The sequence below is a fragment of the Mus caroli genome, unplaced genomic scaffold (genome assembly GCF_978045245.1).
Source record: "Mus caroli unplaced genomic scaffold, Mus_caroli_1 scaffold_12, whole genome shotgun sequence".
NCBI classification, from domain to species: Eukaryota; Metazoa; Chordata; class Mammalia; order Rodentia; family Muridae; genus Mus; species Mus caroli.
Window position 1 is genome coordinate 116,154,507 of NW_028227267.1, and position 19,296 is coordinate 116,173,802.

The window sequence follows — 19,296 nt, forward strand, 5'->3', positions numbered from 1 at the left end:
CGTGGGCTGAGACAATCACATCAGTACATGGGCTGATGCAATCACATCAGTACATGGGCTGAGACAATCACATCAGTACGTGGGCTGAGACAATCACATCAGTACATGGGCTGAGACAATCACATCAGTACATGGGCTGATGCAATCACATCAGTACATGGGCTGAGACAATCACATCAGTACGTGGGCTGATGCAATCACATCAGTACATGGGCTGAGACAATCACATCAGTACATGGGCTGATGCAATCACATCAGTACATGGGCTGAGACAATCACATCAGTACATGGGCTGAGACAATCACATCAGTACATGGGCTGAGACAATCACATCAGTACATGGGCTGATGCAATCACATCAGTACATGGGCTGAGACAATCACATCAGTACGTGGGCTGAGACAATCACATCAGTACATGGGCTGAGACAATCACATCAGTACATGGGCTGATGCAATCACATCAGTACATGGGCTGATGCAATCACATCAGTACATGGGCTGAGACAATCACATCAGTACATGGGCTGAGACAATCACATCAGTACATGGGCTGAGACAATCACATCAGTACGTGGGCTGAGACAATCACATCAGTACATGGGCTGATGCAATCACATCAGTACATGGGCTGAGACAATCACATCAGTACATGGGCTGATGCAATCACATCAGTACATGGGCTGAGACAATCACATCAGTACGTGGGCTGAGACAATCACATCAGTACGTGGGCTGATGCAATCACATCAGTACATGGGCTGAGACAATCACATCAGTACATGGGCTGAGACAATCACATCAGTACATGGGCTGATGCAATCACATCAGTACATGGGCTGATGCAATCACATCAGTACATGGGCTGAGACAATCACATCAGTACATGGGCTGAGACAATCACATCAGTACATGGGCTGAGACAATCACATCAGTACATGGGCTGAGACAATCACATCAGTACATGGGCTGATGCAATCACATCAGTACATGGGCTGATGCAATCACATCAGTACATGGGCTGAGACAATCACATCAGTACATGGGCTGATGCAATCACATCAGTACATGGGCTGATGCAATCACATCAGTACATGGGCTGATGCAATCACATCAGTACATGGGCTGAGACAATCACATCAGTACATGGGCTGATGCAATCACATCAGTACATGGGCTGAGACAATCACATCAGTACATGGGCTGATGCAATCACATCAGTACATGGGCTGAGACAATCACATCAGTACATGGGCTGATGCAATCACATCAGTACATGGGCTGATGCAATCACATCAGTACATGGGCTGAGACAATCACATCAGTACATGGGCTGAGACAATCACATCAGTACGTGGGCTGAGACAATCACATCAGTACATGGGCTGATGCAATCACATCAGTACATGGGCTGAGACAATCACATCAGTACATGGGCTGATGCAATCACATCAGTACATGGGCTGATGCAATCACATCAGTACATGGGCTGATGCAATCACATCAGTACATGGGCTGATGCAATCACATCAGTACGTGGGCTGAGACAATCACATCAGTACGTGGGCTGAGACAATCACATCAGTACGTGGGCTGAGACAATCACATCAGTACATGGGCTGATGCAATCACATCAGTACATGGGCTGAGACAATCACATCAGTACGTGGGCTGATGCAATCACATCAGTACATGGGCTGAGACAATCACATCAGTACGTGGGCTGATGCAATCACATCAGTACATGGGCTGAGACAATCACATCAGTACGTGGGCTGAGACAATCACATCAGTACATGGGCTGATGCAATCACATCAGTACATGGGCTGAGACAATCACATCAGTACGTGGGCTGAGACAATCACATCAGTACATGGGCTGAGACAATCACATCAGTACATGGGCTGATGCAATCACATCAGTACATGGGCTGAGACAATCACATCAGTACGTGGGCTGATGCAATCACATCAGTACATGGGCTGAGACAATCACATCAGTACATGGGCTGATGCAATCACATCAGTACATGGGCTGAGACAATCACATCAGTACATGGGCTGAGACAATCACATCAGTACATGGGCTGAGACAATCACATCAGTACATGGGCTGATGCAATCACATCAGTACATGGGCTGAGACAATCACATCAGTACGTGGGCTGAGACAATCACATCAGTACATGGGCTGAGACAATCACATCAGTACATGGGCTGATGCAATCACATCAGTACATGGGCTGAGACAATCACATCAGTACATGGGCTGATGCAATCACATCAGTACATGGGCTGAGACAATCACATCAGTACATGGGCTGATGCAATCACATCAGTACATGGGCTGAGACAATCACATCAGTACATGGGCTGATGCAATCACATCAGTACATGGGCTGAGACAATCACATCAGTACATGGGCTGATGCAATCACATCAGTACATGGGCTGAGACAATCACATCAGTACATGGGCTGATGCAATCACATCAGTACATGGGCTGAGACAATCACATCAGTACGTGGGCTGATGCAATCACATCAGTACATGGGCTGATGCAATCACATCAGTACATGGGCTGAGACAATCACATCAGTACATGGGCTGAGACAATCACATCAGTACATGGGCTGAGACAATCACATCAGTACATGGGCTGATGCAATCACATCAGTACATGGGCTGAGACAATCACATCAGTACATGGGCTGAGACAATCACATCAGTACATGGGCTGATGCAATCACATCAGTACATGGGCTGATGCAATCACATCAGTACATGGGCTGAGACAATCACATCAGTACATGGGCTGATGCAATCACATCAGTACATGGGCTGAGACAATCACATCAGTACATGGGCTGATGCAATCACATCAGTACATGGGCTGAGACAATCACATCAGTACATGGGCTGATGCAATCACATCAGTACATGGGCTGAGACAATCACATCAGTACGTGGGCTGATGCAATCACATCAGTACATGGGCTGAGACAATCACATCAGTACGTGGGCTGATGCAATCACATCAGTACATGGGCTGAGACAATCACATCAGTACATGGGCTGAGACAATCACATCAGTACGTGGGCTGAGACAATCACATCAGTACATGGGCTGATGCAATCACATCAGTACATGGGCTGAGACAATCACATCAGTACGTGGGCTGAGACAATCACATCAGTACATGGGCTGAGACAATCACATCAGTACATGGGCTGATGCAATCACATCAGTACATGGGCTGAGACAATCACATCAGTACGTGGGCTGATGCAATCACATCAGTACATGGGCTGAGACAATCACATCAGTACATGGGCTGATGCAATCACATCAGTACATGGGCTGAGACAATCACATCAGTACATGGGCTGAGACAATCACATCAGTACATGGGCTGAGACAATCACATCAGTACATGGGCTGATGCAATCACATCAGTACATGGGCTGAGACAATCACATCAGTACGTGGGCTGAGACAATCACATCAGTACATGGGCTGAGACAATCACATCAGTACATGGGCTGATGCAATCACATCAGTACATGGGCTGATGCAATCACATCAGTACATGGGCTGAGACAATCACATCAGTACATGGGCTGAGACAATCACATCAGTACATGGGCTGAGACAATCACATCAGTACGTGGGCTGAGACAATCACATCAGTACATGGGCTGATGCAATCACATCAGTACATGGGCTGAGACAATCACATCAGTACATGGGCTGATGCAATCACATCAGTACATGGGCTGAGACAATCACATCAGTACGTGGGCTGAGACAATCACATCAGTACGTGGGCTGATGCAATCACATCAGTACATGGGCTGAGACAATCACATCAGTACATGGGCTGAGACAATCACATCAGTACATGGGCTGATGCAATCACATCAGTACATGGGCTGATGCAATCACATCAGTACATGGGCTGAGACAATCACATCAGTACATGGGCTGAGACAATCACATCAGTACATGGGCTGAGACAATCACATCAGTACATGGGCTGAGACAATCACATCAGTACATGGGCTGATGCAATCACATCAGTACATGGGCTGATGCAATCACATCAGTACATGGGCTGAGACAATCACATCAGTACATGGGCTGATGCAATCACATCAGTACATGGGCTGATGCAATCACATCAGTACATGGGCTGATGCAATCACATCAGTACATGGGCTGAGACAATCACATCAGTACATGGGCTGATGCAATCACATCAGTACATGGGCTGAGACAATCACATCAGTACATGGGCTGATGCAATCACATCAGTACATGGGCTGAGACAATCACATCAGTACATGGGCTGATGCAATCACATCAGTACATGGGCTGATGCAATCACATCAGTACATGGGCTGAGACAATCACATCAGTACATGGGCTGAGACAATCACATCAGTACGTGGGCTGAGACAATCACATCAGTACATGGGCTGATGCAATCACATCAGTACATGGGCTGAGACAATCACATCAGTACATGGGCTGATGCAATCACATCAGTACATGGGCTGATGCAATCACATCAGTACATGGGCTGATGCAATCACATCAGTACATGGGCTGAGACAATCACATCAGTACATGGGCTGATGCAATCACATCAGTACATGGGCTGAGACAATCACATCAGTACATGGGCTGATGCAATCACATCAGTACATGGGCTGAGACAATCACATCAGTACATGGGCTGATGCAATCACATCAGTACATGGGCTGATGCAATCACATCAGTACATGGGCTGAGACAATCACATCAGTACATGGGCTGAGACAATCACATCAGTACGTGGGCTGAGACAATCACATCAGTACATGGGCTGATGCAATCACATCAGTACGTGGGCTGAGACAATCACATCAGTACGTGGGCTGAGACAATCACATCAGTACGTGGGCTGAGACAATCACATCAGTACATGGGCTGATGCAATCACATCAGTACATGGGCTGAGACAATCACATCAGTACGTGGGCTGATGCAATCACATCAGTACATGGGCTGAGACAATCACATCAGTACGTGGGCTGATGCAATCACATCAGTACATGGGCTGAGACAATCACATCAGTACATGGGCTGAGACAATCACATCAGTACGTGGGCTGAGACAATCACATCAGTACATGGGCTGATGCAATCACATCAGTACATGGGCTGAGACAATCACATCAGTACGTGGGCTGAGACAATCACATCAGTACATGGGCTGAGACAATCACATCAGTACATGGGCTGATGCAATCACATCAGTACATGGGCTGAGACAATCACATCAGTACGTGGGCTGATGCAATCACATCAGTACATGGGCTGAGACAATCACATCAGTACATGGGCTGATGCAATCACATCAGTACATGGGCTGAGACAATCACATCAGTACATGGGCTGAGACAATCACATCAGTACATGGGCTGAGACAATCACATCAGTACATGGGCTGATGCAATCACATCAGTACATGGGCTGAGACAATCACATCAGTACGTGGGCTGAGACAATCACATCAGTACATGGGCTGAGACAATCACATCAGTACATGGGCTGATGCAATCACATCAGTACATGGGCTGATGCAATCACATCAGTACATGGGCTGAGACAATCACATCAGTACATGGGCTGAGACAATCACATCAGTACATGGGCTGAGACAATCACATCAGTACGTGGGCTGAGACAATCACATCAGTACATGGGCTGATGCAATCACATCAGTACATGGGCTGAGACAATCACATCAGTACATGGGCTGATGCAATCACATCAGTACATGGGCTGAGACAATCACATCAGTACGTGGGCTGAGACAATCACATCAGTACGTGGGCTGATGCAATCACATCAGTACATGGGCTGAGACAATCACATCAGTACATGGGCTGAGACAATCACATCAGTACATGGGCTGATGCAATCACATCAGTACATGGGCTGATGCAATCACATCAGTACATGGGCTGAGACAATCACATCAGTACATGGGCTGATGCAATCACATCAGTACATGGGCTGATGCAATCACATCAGTACATGGGCTGAGACAATCACATCAGTACATGGGCTGATGCAATCACATCAGTACATGGGCTGAGACAATCACATCAGTACGTGGGCTGAGACAATCACATCAGTACATGGGCTGAGACAATCACATCAGTACATGGGCTGATGCAATCACATCAGTACATGGGCTGATGCAATCACATCAGTACATGGGCTGAGACAATCACATCAGTACATGGGCTGAGACAATCACATCAGTACATGGGCTGAGACAATCACATCAGTACGTGGGCTGAGACAATCACATCAGTACATGGGCTGATGCAATCACATCAGTACATGGGCTGAGACAATCACATCAGTACATGGGCTGATGCAATCACATCAGTACATGGGCTGAGACAATCACATCAGTACGTGGGCTGAGACAATCACATCAGTACGTGGGCTGATGCAATCACATCAGTACATGGGCTGAGACAATCACATCAGTACATGGGCTGAGACAATCACATCAGTACATGGGCTGATGCAATCACATCAGTACATGGGCTGATGCAATCACATCAGTACATGGGCTGAGACAATCACATCAGTACATGGGCTGATGCAATCACATCAGTACATGGGCTGATGCAATCACATCAGTACATGGGCTGAGACAATCACATCAGTACATGGGCTGATGCAATCACATCAGTACATGGGCTGAGACAATCACATCAGTACATGGGCTGATGCAATCACATCAGTACATGGGCTGATGCAATCACATCAGTACATGGGCTGAGACAATCACATCAGTACATGGGCTGATGCAATCACATCAGTACATGGGCTGAGACAATCACATCAGTACATGGGCTGATGCAATCACATCAGTACGTGGGCTGAGACAATCACATCAGTACATGGGCTGAGACAATCACATCAGTACATGGGCTGAGACAATCACATCAGTACGTGGGCTGAGACAATCACATCAGTACATGGGCTGATGCAATCACATCAGTACATGGGCTGATGCAATCACATCAGTACATGGGCTGAGACAATCACATCAGTACGTGGGCTGAGACAATCACATCAGTACTTGGGCTGAGACAATCACATCAGTACATGGGCTGATGCAATCACATCAGTACATGGGCTGAGACAATCACATCAGTACATGGGCTGATGCAATCACATCAGTACATGGGCTGAGACAATCACATCAGTACGTGGGCTGAGACAATCACATCAGTACATGGGCTGATGCAATCACATCAGTACATGGGCTGAGACAATCACATCAGTACATGGGCTGATGCAATCACATCAGTACGTGGGCTGAGACAATCACATCAGTACGTGGGCTGAGACAATCACATCAGTACATGGGCTGATGCAATCACATCAGTACATGGGCTGATGCAATCACATCAGTACGTGGGCTGAGACAATCACATCAGTACATGGGCTGAGACAATCACATCAGTACGTGGGCTGAGACAATCACATCAGTACATGGGCTGAGACAATCACATCAGTACATGGGCTGAGACAATCACATCAGTACTTGGGCTGAGACAATCACATCAGTACATGGGCTGAGACAATCACATCAGTACATGGGCTGATGCAATCACATCAGTACATGGGCTGAGACAATCACATCAGTACGTGGGCTGATGCAATCACATCAGTACGTGGGCTGATGCAATCACATCAGTACATGGGCTGATGCAATCACATCAGTACATGGGCTGAGACAATCACATCAGTACATGGGCTGATGCAATCACATCAGTACATGGGCTGAGACAATCACATCAGTACATGGGCTGATGCAATCACATCAGTACATGGGCTGATGCAATCACATCAGTACATGGGCTGATGCAATCACATCAGTACATGGGCTGAGACAATCACATCAGTACATGGGCTGATGCAATCACATCAGTACGTGGGCTGAGACAATCACATCAGTACATGGGCTGATGCAATCACATCAGTACGTGGGCTGAGACAATCACATCAGTACATGGGCTGATGAAATAAGCATGCAGTAGTTGAGCGATTAGTACACATGGCCAGTAAACATGAGAGATGCTCAGCATCCTAGCCATTGGGAGATGCACATAGAAACTATGATGTTCTATCTTACTCCAGTCCAACGCTTTCCATACAGAAAACAGACAAGGGATGCTGGTGGGAAGCTGGGGCAGCTGTATTTAGGTACCGTGGTGTAAATTCAGCTGTGGAGCTACTCTGGAAACCAGTAGGAAGAGCCCTCAAAATGCTAGCAACAGAATGCTCATGAGACCCAGCCTCTGAGTATGTATATATCAGAGGAAGCCTGAAGACAACATCACAGACAGACTTGGCTGCACATCTGCATTTACTGCAGCCTGCCCACAATGTACATTTACTCTGAGCCAAATTACAAGTCAGTCTGTGCATTCGCCAACAGAGGGCGCCACGGTTTCTACATTTCTATACGTACCTAAAATTATTATACATGTAATATATGTACATACACTCATGGCTTGAAAGTAGAAGTAAGCCTGAAGAAAGGAGGCCCTAGAGAACAGGGCGAGAAAGCGGAGTTTCTGGGAGGCACTTACGGCTAGCGCACTTACTTATGGTTAGCGCACTTTTGCACTTAGGGCTAGCGCACATGATAGTCTTGAATGGAAATGTCCTTATGGTATTTTCACCATGGAGAATGAATAGATGCCAATAAAATTTTAAAAGTTCTCTTCTCCACGGACAGTGAGCACAGGTGAGAAGTCTTGGTATTTAGATTCCAGAAGTTTCACTGGAGTGTTGGGAAGCAGGTGTGCCTGGCCAATAGCCCACTGACGTTTGTTTCCCACTTTCTATCTTATGTTGGTCCAGACTGATTCTGCTAGCTATGAGCCATGACCTTCAAAATGTGTTCTGAATGAAACTTCTAGAAGGTAAACTTGCCAAGCAAAGCAGATACTTAACACTGCCGCATCTCATCTCCAGACTGTCTAGACTGACATCCTGGGATAGTGGCAGATGGCAATAGAAACGGTGAGGCAGGGCACATATAAGCCTGGAGGTGGGGAGATGGTGAATTCTGAAGTGAGGCAAATGTAAAGTTAGGAAAGAGCACACTGAGCCCAGGAGCTGAAATGCTCGCTGGTCCGCACATGTGCCTGCTCACTGACGACAGCTTTAACAGGCCAGCAGCCGCCCTACTCTTTTCTCCTCATGCTACCTCCCACAGTAACTTACGTCTTTTAAGTTAATATTATCAAGGTCACAGTTGCTATGTACTGTTTCAACCAGCCATCCTTCTGGGGTGATCATGTTGAGAGTCAGAAGGTGTGATTCTGGGATGTCCAGGAACTTTGCCATTGGCCCATGAAAAGGACGATTGTTAGGCCCTGATGTCAGCTCTGGCTCCAGAACAAAACGGTAAAAGCTGTTAAAAAAGCACAAAGAAATATTGTGACTAAAATTAAAATGATTATTTATTCCTCAAACATTTTAAAACTGCCAATGGCTTAACATACATAAGTATAAAATCTTAAATTAAAAGTTACATATATACTGTATGCCACAAGAGCTAAGAGATTATTTTATATGAATATATATTGTATTATATATTTTATCCTTTAAAAGCGATCTGAGTTAGAGTCTCTGTGCTCCTTTCTGCAGCCCTCCACATTTGTTCTCAGTCCACATTTTGGCTTTTTTATGACCTCCTCCCACTACAAAGAGAAACAATGAGAGCCAGAAAATGAGTAAAATTCAAAAGGAAATTTGATACTAACTTTAAAAGTTCAACTAAAATCAAACAAATGGGATGGAGTTAAATGCACCTGCTCAGATCATTAGACATAACTGCACGTTTATTGTATGTTACATCCTCATTCTTCAAATACTCAAGATAGTCTGCGCCAATATCAGAACATAAAAATGATTGGTTCGATTCTCTAATACATTTTTACAATCGTGTTAAGCTCAAACTCATATTGTGAAGTCTATATTTTCACTATTCAGCTGCTATTTTGACTTTTCTTAAAATGTACTTTTAACTAAGAGTAAAAATTGTGTAAGCCTTGCTGCAGCTCTCAAGAGAGGCTCTGTAGCGCACGCTGTTGTGATGCTGTGGGAATAAGGACTGCAGTGCCCTCTAGTGGTAGGCTGAAAAATACCCCAGTTGCCTGCCACTAAGGGCATCTCTAGTGTACTTCATCTGAGGCCCTGACCTGAGCCAGAGAGAGAAAGACAACAAGGGAAAAACTAGCCTGCTTAACTTAAATTGCAGACATTATGCAGTTAATCTGGCCACATTTGGCTGGCTCAACCCTTACTCCAGGAGAATTTATACACTATGGTGATGAGACTCAGTGGAGAAGACGTAGACGAACCTGTATTCAAAGCAAAGCAAAGAAGGTACAAAGAGACATATGAGCGAGAACGCTCAGAGGGAAATGCACAAAACAAGCACTCAGCACGCCAACACAGTATAAACACTAAACAAGAGTTTTTTCCTAGAAATGTTGGAAATAGAACATTCTTAGGATTCAGTAAAAATAATTTCAGTGACAAAGAAAATGAAAGGTGTTACAGGCAAATGTAGTGACCCTGCAGTGAAGGAGAGCTACTGCAGACCAGTGCTGTAGGAATCTGAACCTGTTTCTAGCTGTCGTGTGACTCATTCTTAGTATTCATCTGTAATCCCAAACAATTAAGGTAAAGTTAGTTTGTAGAAGGAAGCACCCATGTTTGAAAGTGATGGCTAATTGGATGGCAGTCAAAGTGATGAATCACAGGAAGATTTGACAGAATAGGATATGTTCAACGCTCAAGATAAAAGAGAGGAAAAGGAAGCTACTTAAGGGAGAGACCAACAGCAGAGGAGGAAGGGAGTACAGTCCAGGATGCAGTAGATGTCATGGAGAACAGCACAGTAGAGTGGAGGGAGAGCAGAGCAGCACAGAGGGAGGAGGAGGAGGAGGAGGAGGAGGAGGGAGAGGAGGAAGAGGAGGAGGAGGAGGCGGCAGTGTCACTGGGAGAATTTTACAGAGACAGGTTGAAGAGAGAACAAGCAAGAGAATGAGGAGTCAGAAGATTAGAAAAGATTGCTAGAGTCGGTTTGAGGCTAAGAAGAGCAACACAGAGGACAGGAGAAGAGGCAGATTGAAGAAGTCAGCTGGGAGAGGAGTTTTAACACTGAACTGCACCAGCCAGCCAGAGATCAGAAAGGCCTAGGAAGGGCACACTGTCTTTCTGACCCAAGGTACAAGAGGATATGGAACATTCTATTAAGAGAAGTGATTACAATGACAGCAATTCTGAACCACGAAGCAGAAAGAGTGTTCTGTTAAGCAGTGTGTCATTCAAAGTCACAGCCTTCACGCATGTCACTGACAGAGACTCTAAACTGCTTTCCCAAATAGTGACTGTGGTGACGTGCAAGAGGACATGCTGAAGTGCGGGCCTGGGAAACACAGTTAACCCAGAAACCTTTGACTTCACTGTGTTCCCCTGGAAACCCCTCTCAGTAAATACTCCTGTATCAAGTTTCTAACAATGCCTGGAAACAAGATTTCATGTAACTTCTGCAGTAGCTAAGATGTATTTACTGAGGTGGGTGATTGTAGTTTTGCAGCAACTAAGTGAAGTGACAAAGAGAGCTAGTCCACAGCCGATCCTGTCTGTCTCCTCCATGCATGTGTAAGTGTCTTGGCCCACTCACCTGTCTAACGGGGCTTCTGAGAGTTTACCCCTGCAGTTCATGAACAGCTTTATCCTCGCATTTACAATCTTCCCAAGCACCTGTCGAAAACACTCATGTTGATGTTTAGATGACACACAGCTAACAGCTACTGAGCATATATAACACAGCATGCATTGCATCAGCCAGTTACATTTATGTCACATTTAACCCTCAAACGCCCTCCCTGCCCAAGGCCAAAGGAAGCTAGAGAAGAGATTGACATTCAAGCAACATCCAAAGTTACCAGAGCCTTGGTTTGCAAACATAAAGTGGTGGCCTCACAACACTGCCTAGCACAGTCTGCTCTTTTTACATTTTCCCTCTGTGCCATAAGAGATGCAGAAAGTTCTAGGTTGTTCTTTGTCTTAATTATCACTAAATCAGTAACAAGAGGGAGAAAATGAATTTTGTTCTCCCTCGTCTCTACACAGGGAACGAACCACAGATGAATCAAAAGCTATTAATAAAAAAATAAGGATAAAAGCAGAGACAGAAATGTACATGTAACACCAAGAACACAGACTTATCGAGGAATTACAACAGACATAGTGTACTCTTAAGAGCTCTGGGGTTTAGTTCCCATCTTGTCACACATACTTGCTGCCATGGAGACCAGGGGGTGAGTTGTTTCCCCTTCCAATGTTAGATCAGCACTGTACAGCTGAGCCCGTCACTAACTATAAAGAATGAGTGACACAGAAGTGGATGCTCACAGTCAGCTATTGGATGGATCACACGGCCCCCAATGGAGGAGCTAGAGAAAGTACCCAAGGAGCTAAAGGGAACTGCAACCCTATAGGTGGAACAACAATATGAACTAACCAGTACCCCGGAGCTCTTATCTCTTGCTGCTTATGTATCAAAAGATGGCCTAGTCGGCCATCACTGCAAAGAGAGGCCCATTGAACTTGCAAACTTTATATGCCCCAGTACAGGGGAACCCCAGGGCCAAAAAGGGGGAGTGGGTGGGTAGGGGATTGGGGGGGGGGTGGGTATGGGGGGACTTTTGGGATAGCATTGAAAATGTAAATGAGGAAAATATCTAATAAAAAATAAATTAAAAAAAAATAGTAAAAAAAAAGAATGAGTGACAAGTGAAGCCAGAAACTACAACCAATATGCAAAATATTATTCTATAAATAATTTATAAAGTAAAAATAGAGTTGCTCAAAAATAAAGCATATTATTTTTAATCAAAGAAATAAAGTGATGTATAATTCCTCTGTCTTATCTCTATAATTTTATATTTATTATTTATAAGTTCTATCTTGACATAGGTCTTAAACATAAAATAATATTTTCTTCTGAATAATGATTCTTCATGGGATCAGGGAAGTTGTACACTAAAAATCAAGGATAATTTGAGTTCTATACTTTAAGAAACTCCCACATGAAGGATTTACAAATGCTAAGAAAGAACGGTGAAACAGCCATGGGGTTAATTTGTGATATGCATACTCTGGAGCCAAACAACCTCAAAGTCTAAGACCATCGTCTACATCAATAAATGCACACATAGAAAGACTTTACAATAAATTCCCCTAAGATAGTCTACTGTCTGAGGAAGCTACACACGGAGCTCTGATGGAATATCCAGCAATATCACCTTACTTGATAATTACCATTAGCCATTAGAGTGACTTCCTACCCTTTGGCCTGGTTCCCAACTGTCAGAGAGGTATCCAATTCTGACAGCATTTATTTCTTTATTTTAACAGTTTTTGATATTAAAGTATAATGGCATTTCCCTTCATTTTCCTCTCCCAAGCCCTCCTGTGTACATCCCTCTATACACATCTTGTTCTCTTCCAAATTCATGGCCTCATTTCCTTAAATTTTGTTGTACACACAAGCAATACACAGACATGTAAACTAGACCCCGCTCAGTCCAAATGTCACCCGCACGGATGTGCTTGCAGGGCTGATATTTGCTCTATTGGTCTGCTCTTCTGTTTCTGCTGCTCTCAGCATTGCTTAGCTGCCTGTAGTTGAGAACATTTCTTGAACATTCATCTCCCCTCCTTCCTATCTTCCTTCTTCCCTCCCTCCCTCCTTCTGTCATCTTCCCTCCACCCTTCTGTCTCAGACAGAATATGGCTAAGCAGCCCAGTGTGGCCATAAACTTACAGTATTTGTGTCTGTTTTTGAGAGTTGGGATACAGACATTAAGTCAATCACTAGACTTCCCCTGTATTCTCATCTTTATGAAAGGCTGCTAGGCATGGTTCCCAGCCTCTCACTATTATTATTCCCTGTCACTTTGGTGGTGTGGCCCTATTCTCCCTTTATGCTAACAGTGATATACAGATGACCTCTGAACTGTGGCGGTGATCTTTGTTTACGCAGCAACGTGAGCAGCTTATGCTTGACTGCGAGATGACAGATTTTTTTTTTTTTTTTGTTTTGTTTTTTTGAGACAGGGTTTCTCTGTGTAGCCCTGGCTGTCCTGGAACTCATTCTGTAGACCAGGCTGGCCTCGAACTCAGAAATCCACCTGCCTCTGCTTCCCAAGTGCTGGGATTAAAGGCGTGTGCCACCACTGCCCAGCTAGATAACATCTTAGTTAGGGTTTTACTGCTGTGAACAGACACCATGACCAAGGCAACTCTTGTAAGGAAAACATTTAATTGGGGCTGGCTTACAGGTTCAGAGGTTCAGTCCATTATCATCAAGGTGGGAACATGGCAGCATCCAGGCAGCCATGACTCTGGAGGAGCTGAGAGTTCTACATCTTGTTCCAAAGGCAAACAGGAGAAGACTGGCTCTCATGTGGTTAGGAGGATGGTCTCATTGCCTACCCCCACAGTGACACATTACTCCAAAAAGGCCACACTTCCTAATTGTGCTACTCCCTGGAGCAAGCATTGTCAAACCACCACACACAGTAACTTCTTCTTGTTGGAGACCCTAACTACTGAAGCTGAGTCTCTGAATACAATCTCTGTGTTCCTCCCTCCCTGAGCTTTGCCTGTGTGGGTAGCATCACTTACTGCACTTCAAGCTTCACTTATAAAAGTGTACTTCCTCACAGGTCCAAGAGTAAGGTCTATTTACCTGGCGTCTGTCTGCAAGAGCTCTCTCCTGGGTTTCTTGGTGAGAAGGCAGCTGTCCTGCTATTATGCTCCCAGGCCTCCCTGCATGCTCAGGGATGGGATGGAGGATGTGAAGAGCGGAAGACTGCAGAATTTCTCCTTACCCCGCCCGCATGTGATGTGACTAGGGTCTCTACTGTAAGCACTCATTTAGCTTTACCTTTGTAGGCCCTGTTTCCAGTCATGCTGATAGGTAGAGCTTGAATTCATCAAAGCACACTTCATGTGCCGCAACATAAACTTTGTAGGGAACAGCAACTTAGCCATAGCAGCCCCCAGCCTAGCACTGTTGCAATACTGTGCCCAGTTCTACTATAAAATACTGAAATACATATATTCCACACACGTATGTTTGTGTCTAAAATGTCAGATGATGTAAAGAACAGAGAAGAGCCCTAATACTTCCTTACATTTAAAACACATGGAAACTTGAGTTTCAAATGAAAGGTTTAGTCCAATTAATCTTATCTTACCACCAGGAACTGTGACATCTTCTGAGCTTCTCTTGTCAAAGGATCAACAATAGCAAAGACATCAAAGAACGTATCATTCTCTGGGGGATTTATCTTTATAACACTAGAACAACAAAAAGTGAGAGAAGCATAGAAGGTTAAGTTTATACAAATACATCCATCATCATGATCTTAGCTACATATATTCTTATGCTTAGTTAAAAAACTCTGAGTATTTCACAAAATAAAATTGCAGATTTGAAATATGTGTGATATGTTGTAAAGTTATAATGAATTTGATAAAATGAAATATTTTATAAATATGCAATTAAAGTACACTTTAAAGAATGAGAATACTACAGTAAAAATTCTGATAGTTTTTCATGGATTGCATTATATGAAAAATAAAACCAATGTGTTTTATGTTAGGTAAACATATCTCCTTAGATTCAAGAGGTAACTACTTAGTACTTTATCCCATTTGGAATTGTACAAAATCAATCACAGAAAGACGTGACTGAGAAACGAGCAGCCTCTCAGGCATCATCATCGCTTCTTTGGATCCAGGGTCCTCTCTTTACCTCCTTCCCTCCTGTTCTCCCCATCTGTCTCCCATTGACCTAAATCCTAAGTTAAGAGATGGACTTAATTTAAAGGGAAATGGAAACAAAGAGGCCAGTGGGAGATAACCAATAATATGTGTGTTTGTAAAGTATAAACTATGTAACATAATTACTGCTTTATAAATGCGTTTTGTTTGTTTGGGGTTTGTTGTTGTTGTTGTTGTTTTAGATGAAGGAAGACTTTATTTTGACAGTAGAAAAAGGCTTACTAAATCAAGGGCTATACATGAGCAGTTATAAGAATAGTCATCTTTGCTACAGAAAGGCTCTTTGCAGTGAGAAAATTGATGCTCAACAATGAAATAAAATATTTATTTCAAACACAATTATTGAGTGAAACTCATTTTCCTTGAAGTTATGATTTGTGTTGTAACAAGAGTAGTAGAGTCAACAGGTCCTTGATAATTCTGTTAGAAACAGGGTTATGAGTTAGATGACCTGGTAACATGACTCTGCGATTGTTGCTGCTTAGTTCTCTTGCAAAAATTCTACGAGCTACTACCATACTGCAGCGCCTGTAGAAACTGGTTGTCCAATGGCTACAACATGATGTGACTTGTATGTCTTAACTATGCATCTGTCTCCTGCTGCTTTAAGTTTTCCCTAGACAACTACTGATTCTTTCTATAAGTCTGTACTGTGTTTTAGTCTCAAGATATCACTTAACTATGTGAACTATGTGTGGTGCTACACAGTTAAAAGCCCAGCACTTAGAAAATACTTCTTTCGCATACTGAAAATACACAGTATTATTTATAATGATTGAAGATGCTTAAAGTTATTAATAATATTGGACATCAATATAAACACCATGCTAAGTATAACTTTAAGCTTTATATTCTAAGTGCGTATTTATTCGCTAGGCTGTACAACTAGATTTGTGTGGTGTTTTATCTGTGTGTGTATATGTGTACATGTGCTTTGTGTGTGTGTCTGTATGTGCATTTGGTGAGTATGTGTGTGTGTGTCTGTAGTTTGTGTGTGTATGTTAGTCATGTGGTACTAGGGCCTCATGCATGAAAGTCAAACACATCCTCTACCACTGAGCTACGTCCTAGATATATTTTTCTTTGTATTATTATTTTTTTACCAAACAGAAAACTTTTAATTTTCATTATGCTATAAAAAATGGAAATAATTCATGGCAAGTGGAAAGAATGCAAGAAATGATTCAGTAGAAGGAAAAGTGTCAGATATTGTTACAGGGTTACCTGAGATTCTCTTTGAGTAATGTGACATCATAGCGAGAGGCACGCACAGCCAATGAAGACATGAGCCCATCTATTTTCATCACCAGGTCACTCATGCTGTACAAGCAGAGAGCAATGCGTGAGACATCCACGAAGAGACGATTTCATATTCCATGTTACAGTTAACAACTGCAGAGAGGCTCTGGCTGTAATACAGCTATAGCTCCTATCTTACAGAAGTGAATTACACAGGACACACAGTGTAATCACATCTCTCTGGCAAAGGTAAAGCACTCAACACAAGCAGCACCTACATTGGGTCCTCACAGCTGAAGCCAAGGTATAAACAAAACCCACGAGACCGCTGCACAGTCTACAAAAATGACTCCTCTTGTGAGAGGAGGGGATGGAGCTAGGAAATGCAAACAAAGAGAAAGAATAAGCTGAGAGAGGAGCACTGTCCCCAGTCAGGGAGGGATGCTGAGGGAGGGGAGCACTGTCCCCACTCAGGGAGGGATGTGAGGGAGGGGAGCACTGTCCCCAGTCAGGGAGGGATGCTGAGGGAGGGGAGCACTGTCCCCAGTCAGGGAGGGATGCTGAGGGAGGGGAGCACTGTCCCCAGTCAGGGAGGGATGCTGAGGGAGGGGAGCACTGTCCCCAGTCAGGGAGGGATGCTGAGGGAAGGGAGCACTGTCCCCAGTCAGGGAGGGATGTGAGGGAGGGGAGCACTGTCCCCAGTCAGGGAGGGATGCTGAGGGAGGGGAGCACTGTCCCCAGTCAGGAAGGGATGCTGAGGTACAGGAGTACTGTCCCCAGTCAGGGATGCTGAGGGAGGGGAGCATTGTCCCCAGTCAGGGATACTGAGGGAGGGGAGCACTGTCCCCAGTCAGGGATGCTGAGGGAGGGGAGCACTGTCCCCAGTCAGGGATGCTGAGGGAGGGGAGTACTGTCCCCAGTCAGGGATGCTGAGGGAGGGGAGCACTGTCCCCAGTCAGGGAGGGATGTAAGGGAGGGGAGCACTGTCCCCAGTCAGGGAGGGATGTGAGGGAGGGGAGCACTGTCCCCAGTCAGGGAGGGATGTGAGGGAGGGGAGCACTGTCCCCAGTCAGGGATGCTTGGGGAGGGGAGCACTGTCCCCAGTCAGGGAGGGATGCTGAGGTACAGGAGTACTGTCCCCAGTCAGGGATGCTGAGGGAGAGGAGCACTGTCCCCAGTCAGAGATGCTGAGGGAGGGGAGCACTGTCCCCAGTCAGGGATGCTGAGGGAGGGGAGTACTGTCCCCAGTCAGGGAGGGATGTAAGGGAGGGGAGCACTGTCCCCAGTCAGGGATGCTGAGGGAGGGGAGCACTGTCCCCAGTCAGGGATGCTGAGGGAGGGGAGCACTGTCCCCAGTCAGGGAGGGATGTAAGGGAGGGGAGCACTGTTCCTAGTCAGGGATGCTAAGGGAGGGAATGGTTAATTTTCTGCTGTTTAATCACATGTGATTCATCACTCACCTTCTCCAAGTCTTTTATTATTATATATCTTTACTTTTCTAAATATCAAAACATTTCTAACTTTAAAAGAAAATAGATAACCAGAAAATGGTGGGTCAGGCCTTTAATTCCAGCACTTGGGAGGCAGAGGCAGGAGAATCTCTGGGACAGCTGGGGCTATACAGAGAAACCTTGTCTAGAAAAACCAAAAAGGAAGGAAGGAAGGAAGGAGGAAGGAAGGAAGGAAGGGAGGAAGGAAGGAAGGAAGGAGTGAGGGAAGAGAGGGAGACAAGGAGGGAGAGAGGGAGATAAAATATATGTAAAACACAAAACTTCCAAACTGATTGCTTTAATCCTTTGAATACTCACTGTCTTGAGGTCATGTCCAGACTTTCAGCAATGCCTGCGATTTTCTGCACTGAATTACTGAACGTTATCTTTTCCAGCAAGTGGAAATCTTCTTGGTAGAGCTCGGCGCTTAAAGGTCCTAAGAACTGAAAAGGAAGGTGACGTTACTGCCAGATATCTTCCAGGAGACGTTCAGAACACTCTCTTTTCTCACGTTTCCTCCAACACTACCATCAGTTGTGTACGTACAGCACCATGAGCATTTGAGGGAGCTCCGCCACGCAGCCAGTACTGTGTCACGTGTACAAAGTC

At 44.7% G+C, this 19,296-nt stretch overlaps 1 protein-coding gene across 1 annotated transcript in view; it reads right to left on the minus strand.

Moving 5' to 3' along the window:
* The window catches only part of Uggt2 (UDP-glucose glycoprotein glucosyltransferase 2), a 135,993-nt gene that overhangs the window by 48,765 nt on the left and 67,932 nt on the right, over positions 1-19,296 (minus strand). The window contains exons 23-27 of the mRNA XM_021181642.3: positions 19,006-19,130; positions 17,183-17,278; positions 15,370-15,472; positions 11,784-11,863; positions 9,311-9,500 (exon numbers count right to left, since the gene is read on the minus strand). Of these exons, the coding sequence (XP_021037301.1) occupies positions 9,311-9,500; positions 11,784-11,863; positions 15,370-15,472; positions 17,183-17,278; positions 19,006-19,130 (594 nt within the window). The remainder of the gene's footprint in view (positions 1-9,310; positions 9,501-11,783; positions 11,864-15,369; positions 15,473-17,182; positions 17,279-19,005; positions 19,131-19,296) is intronic.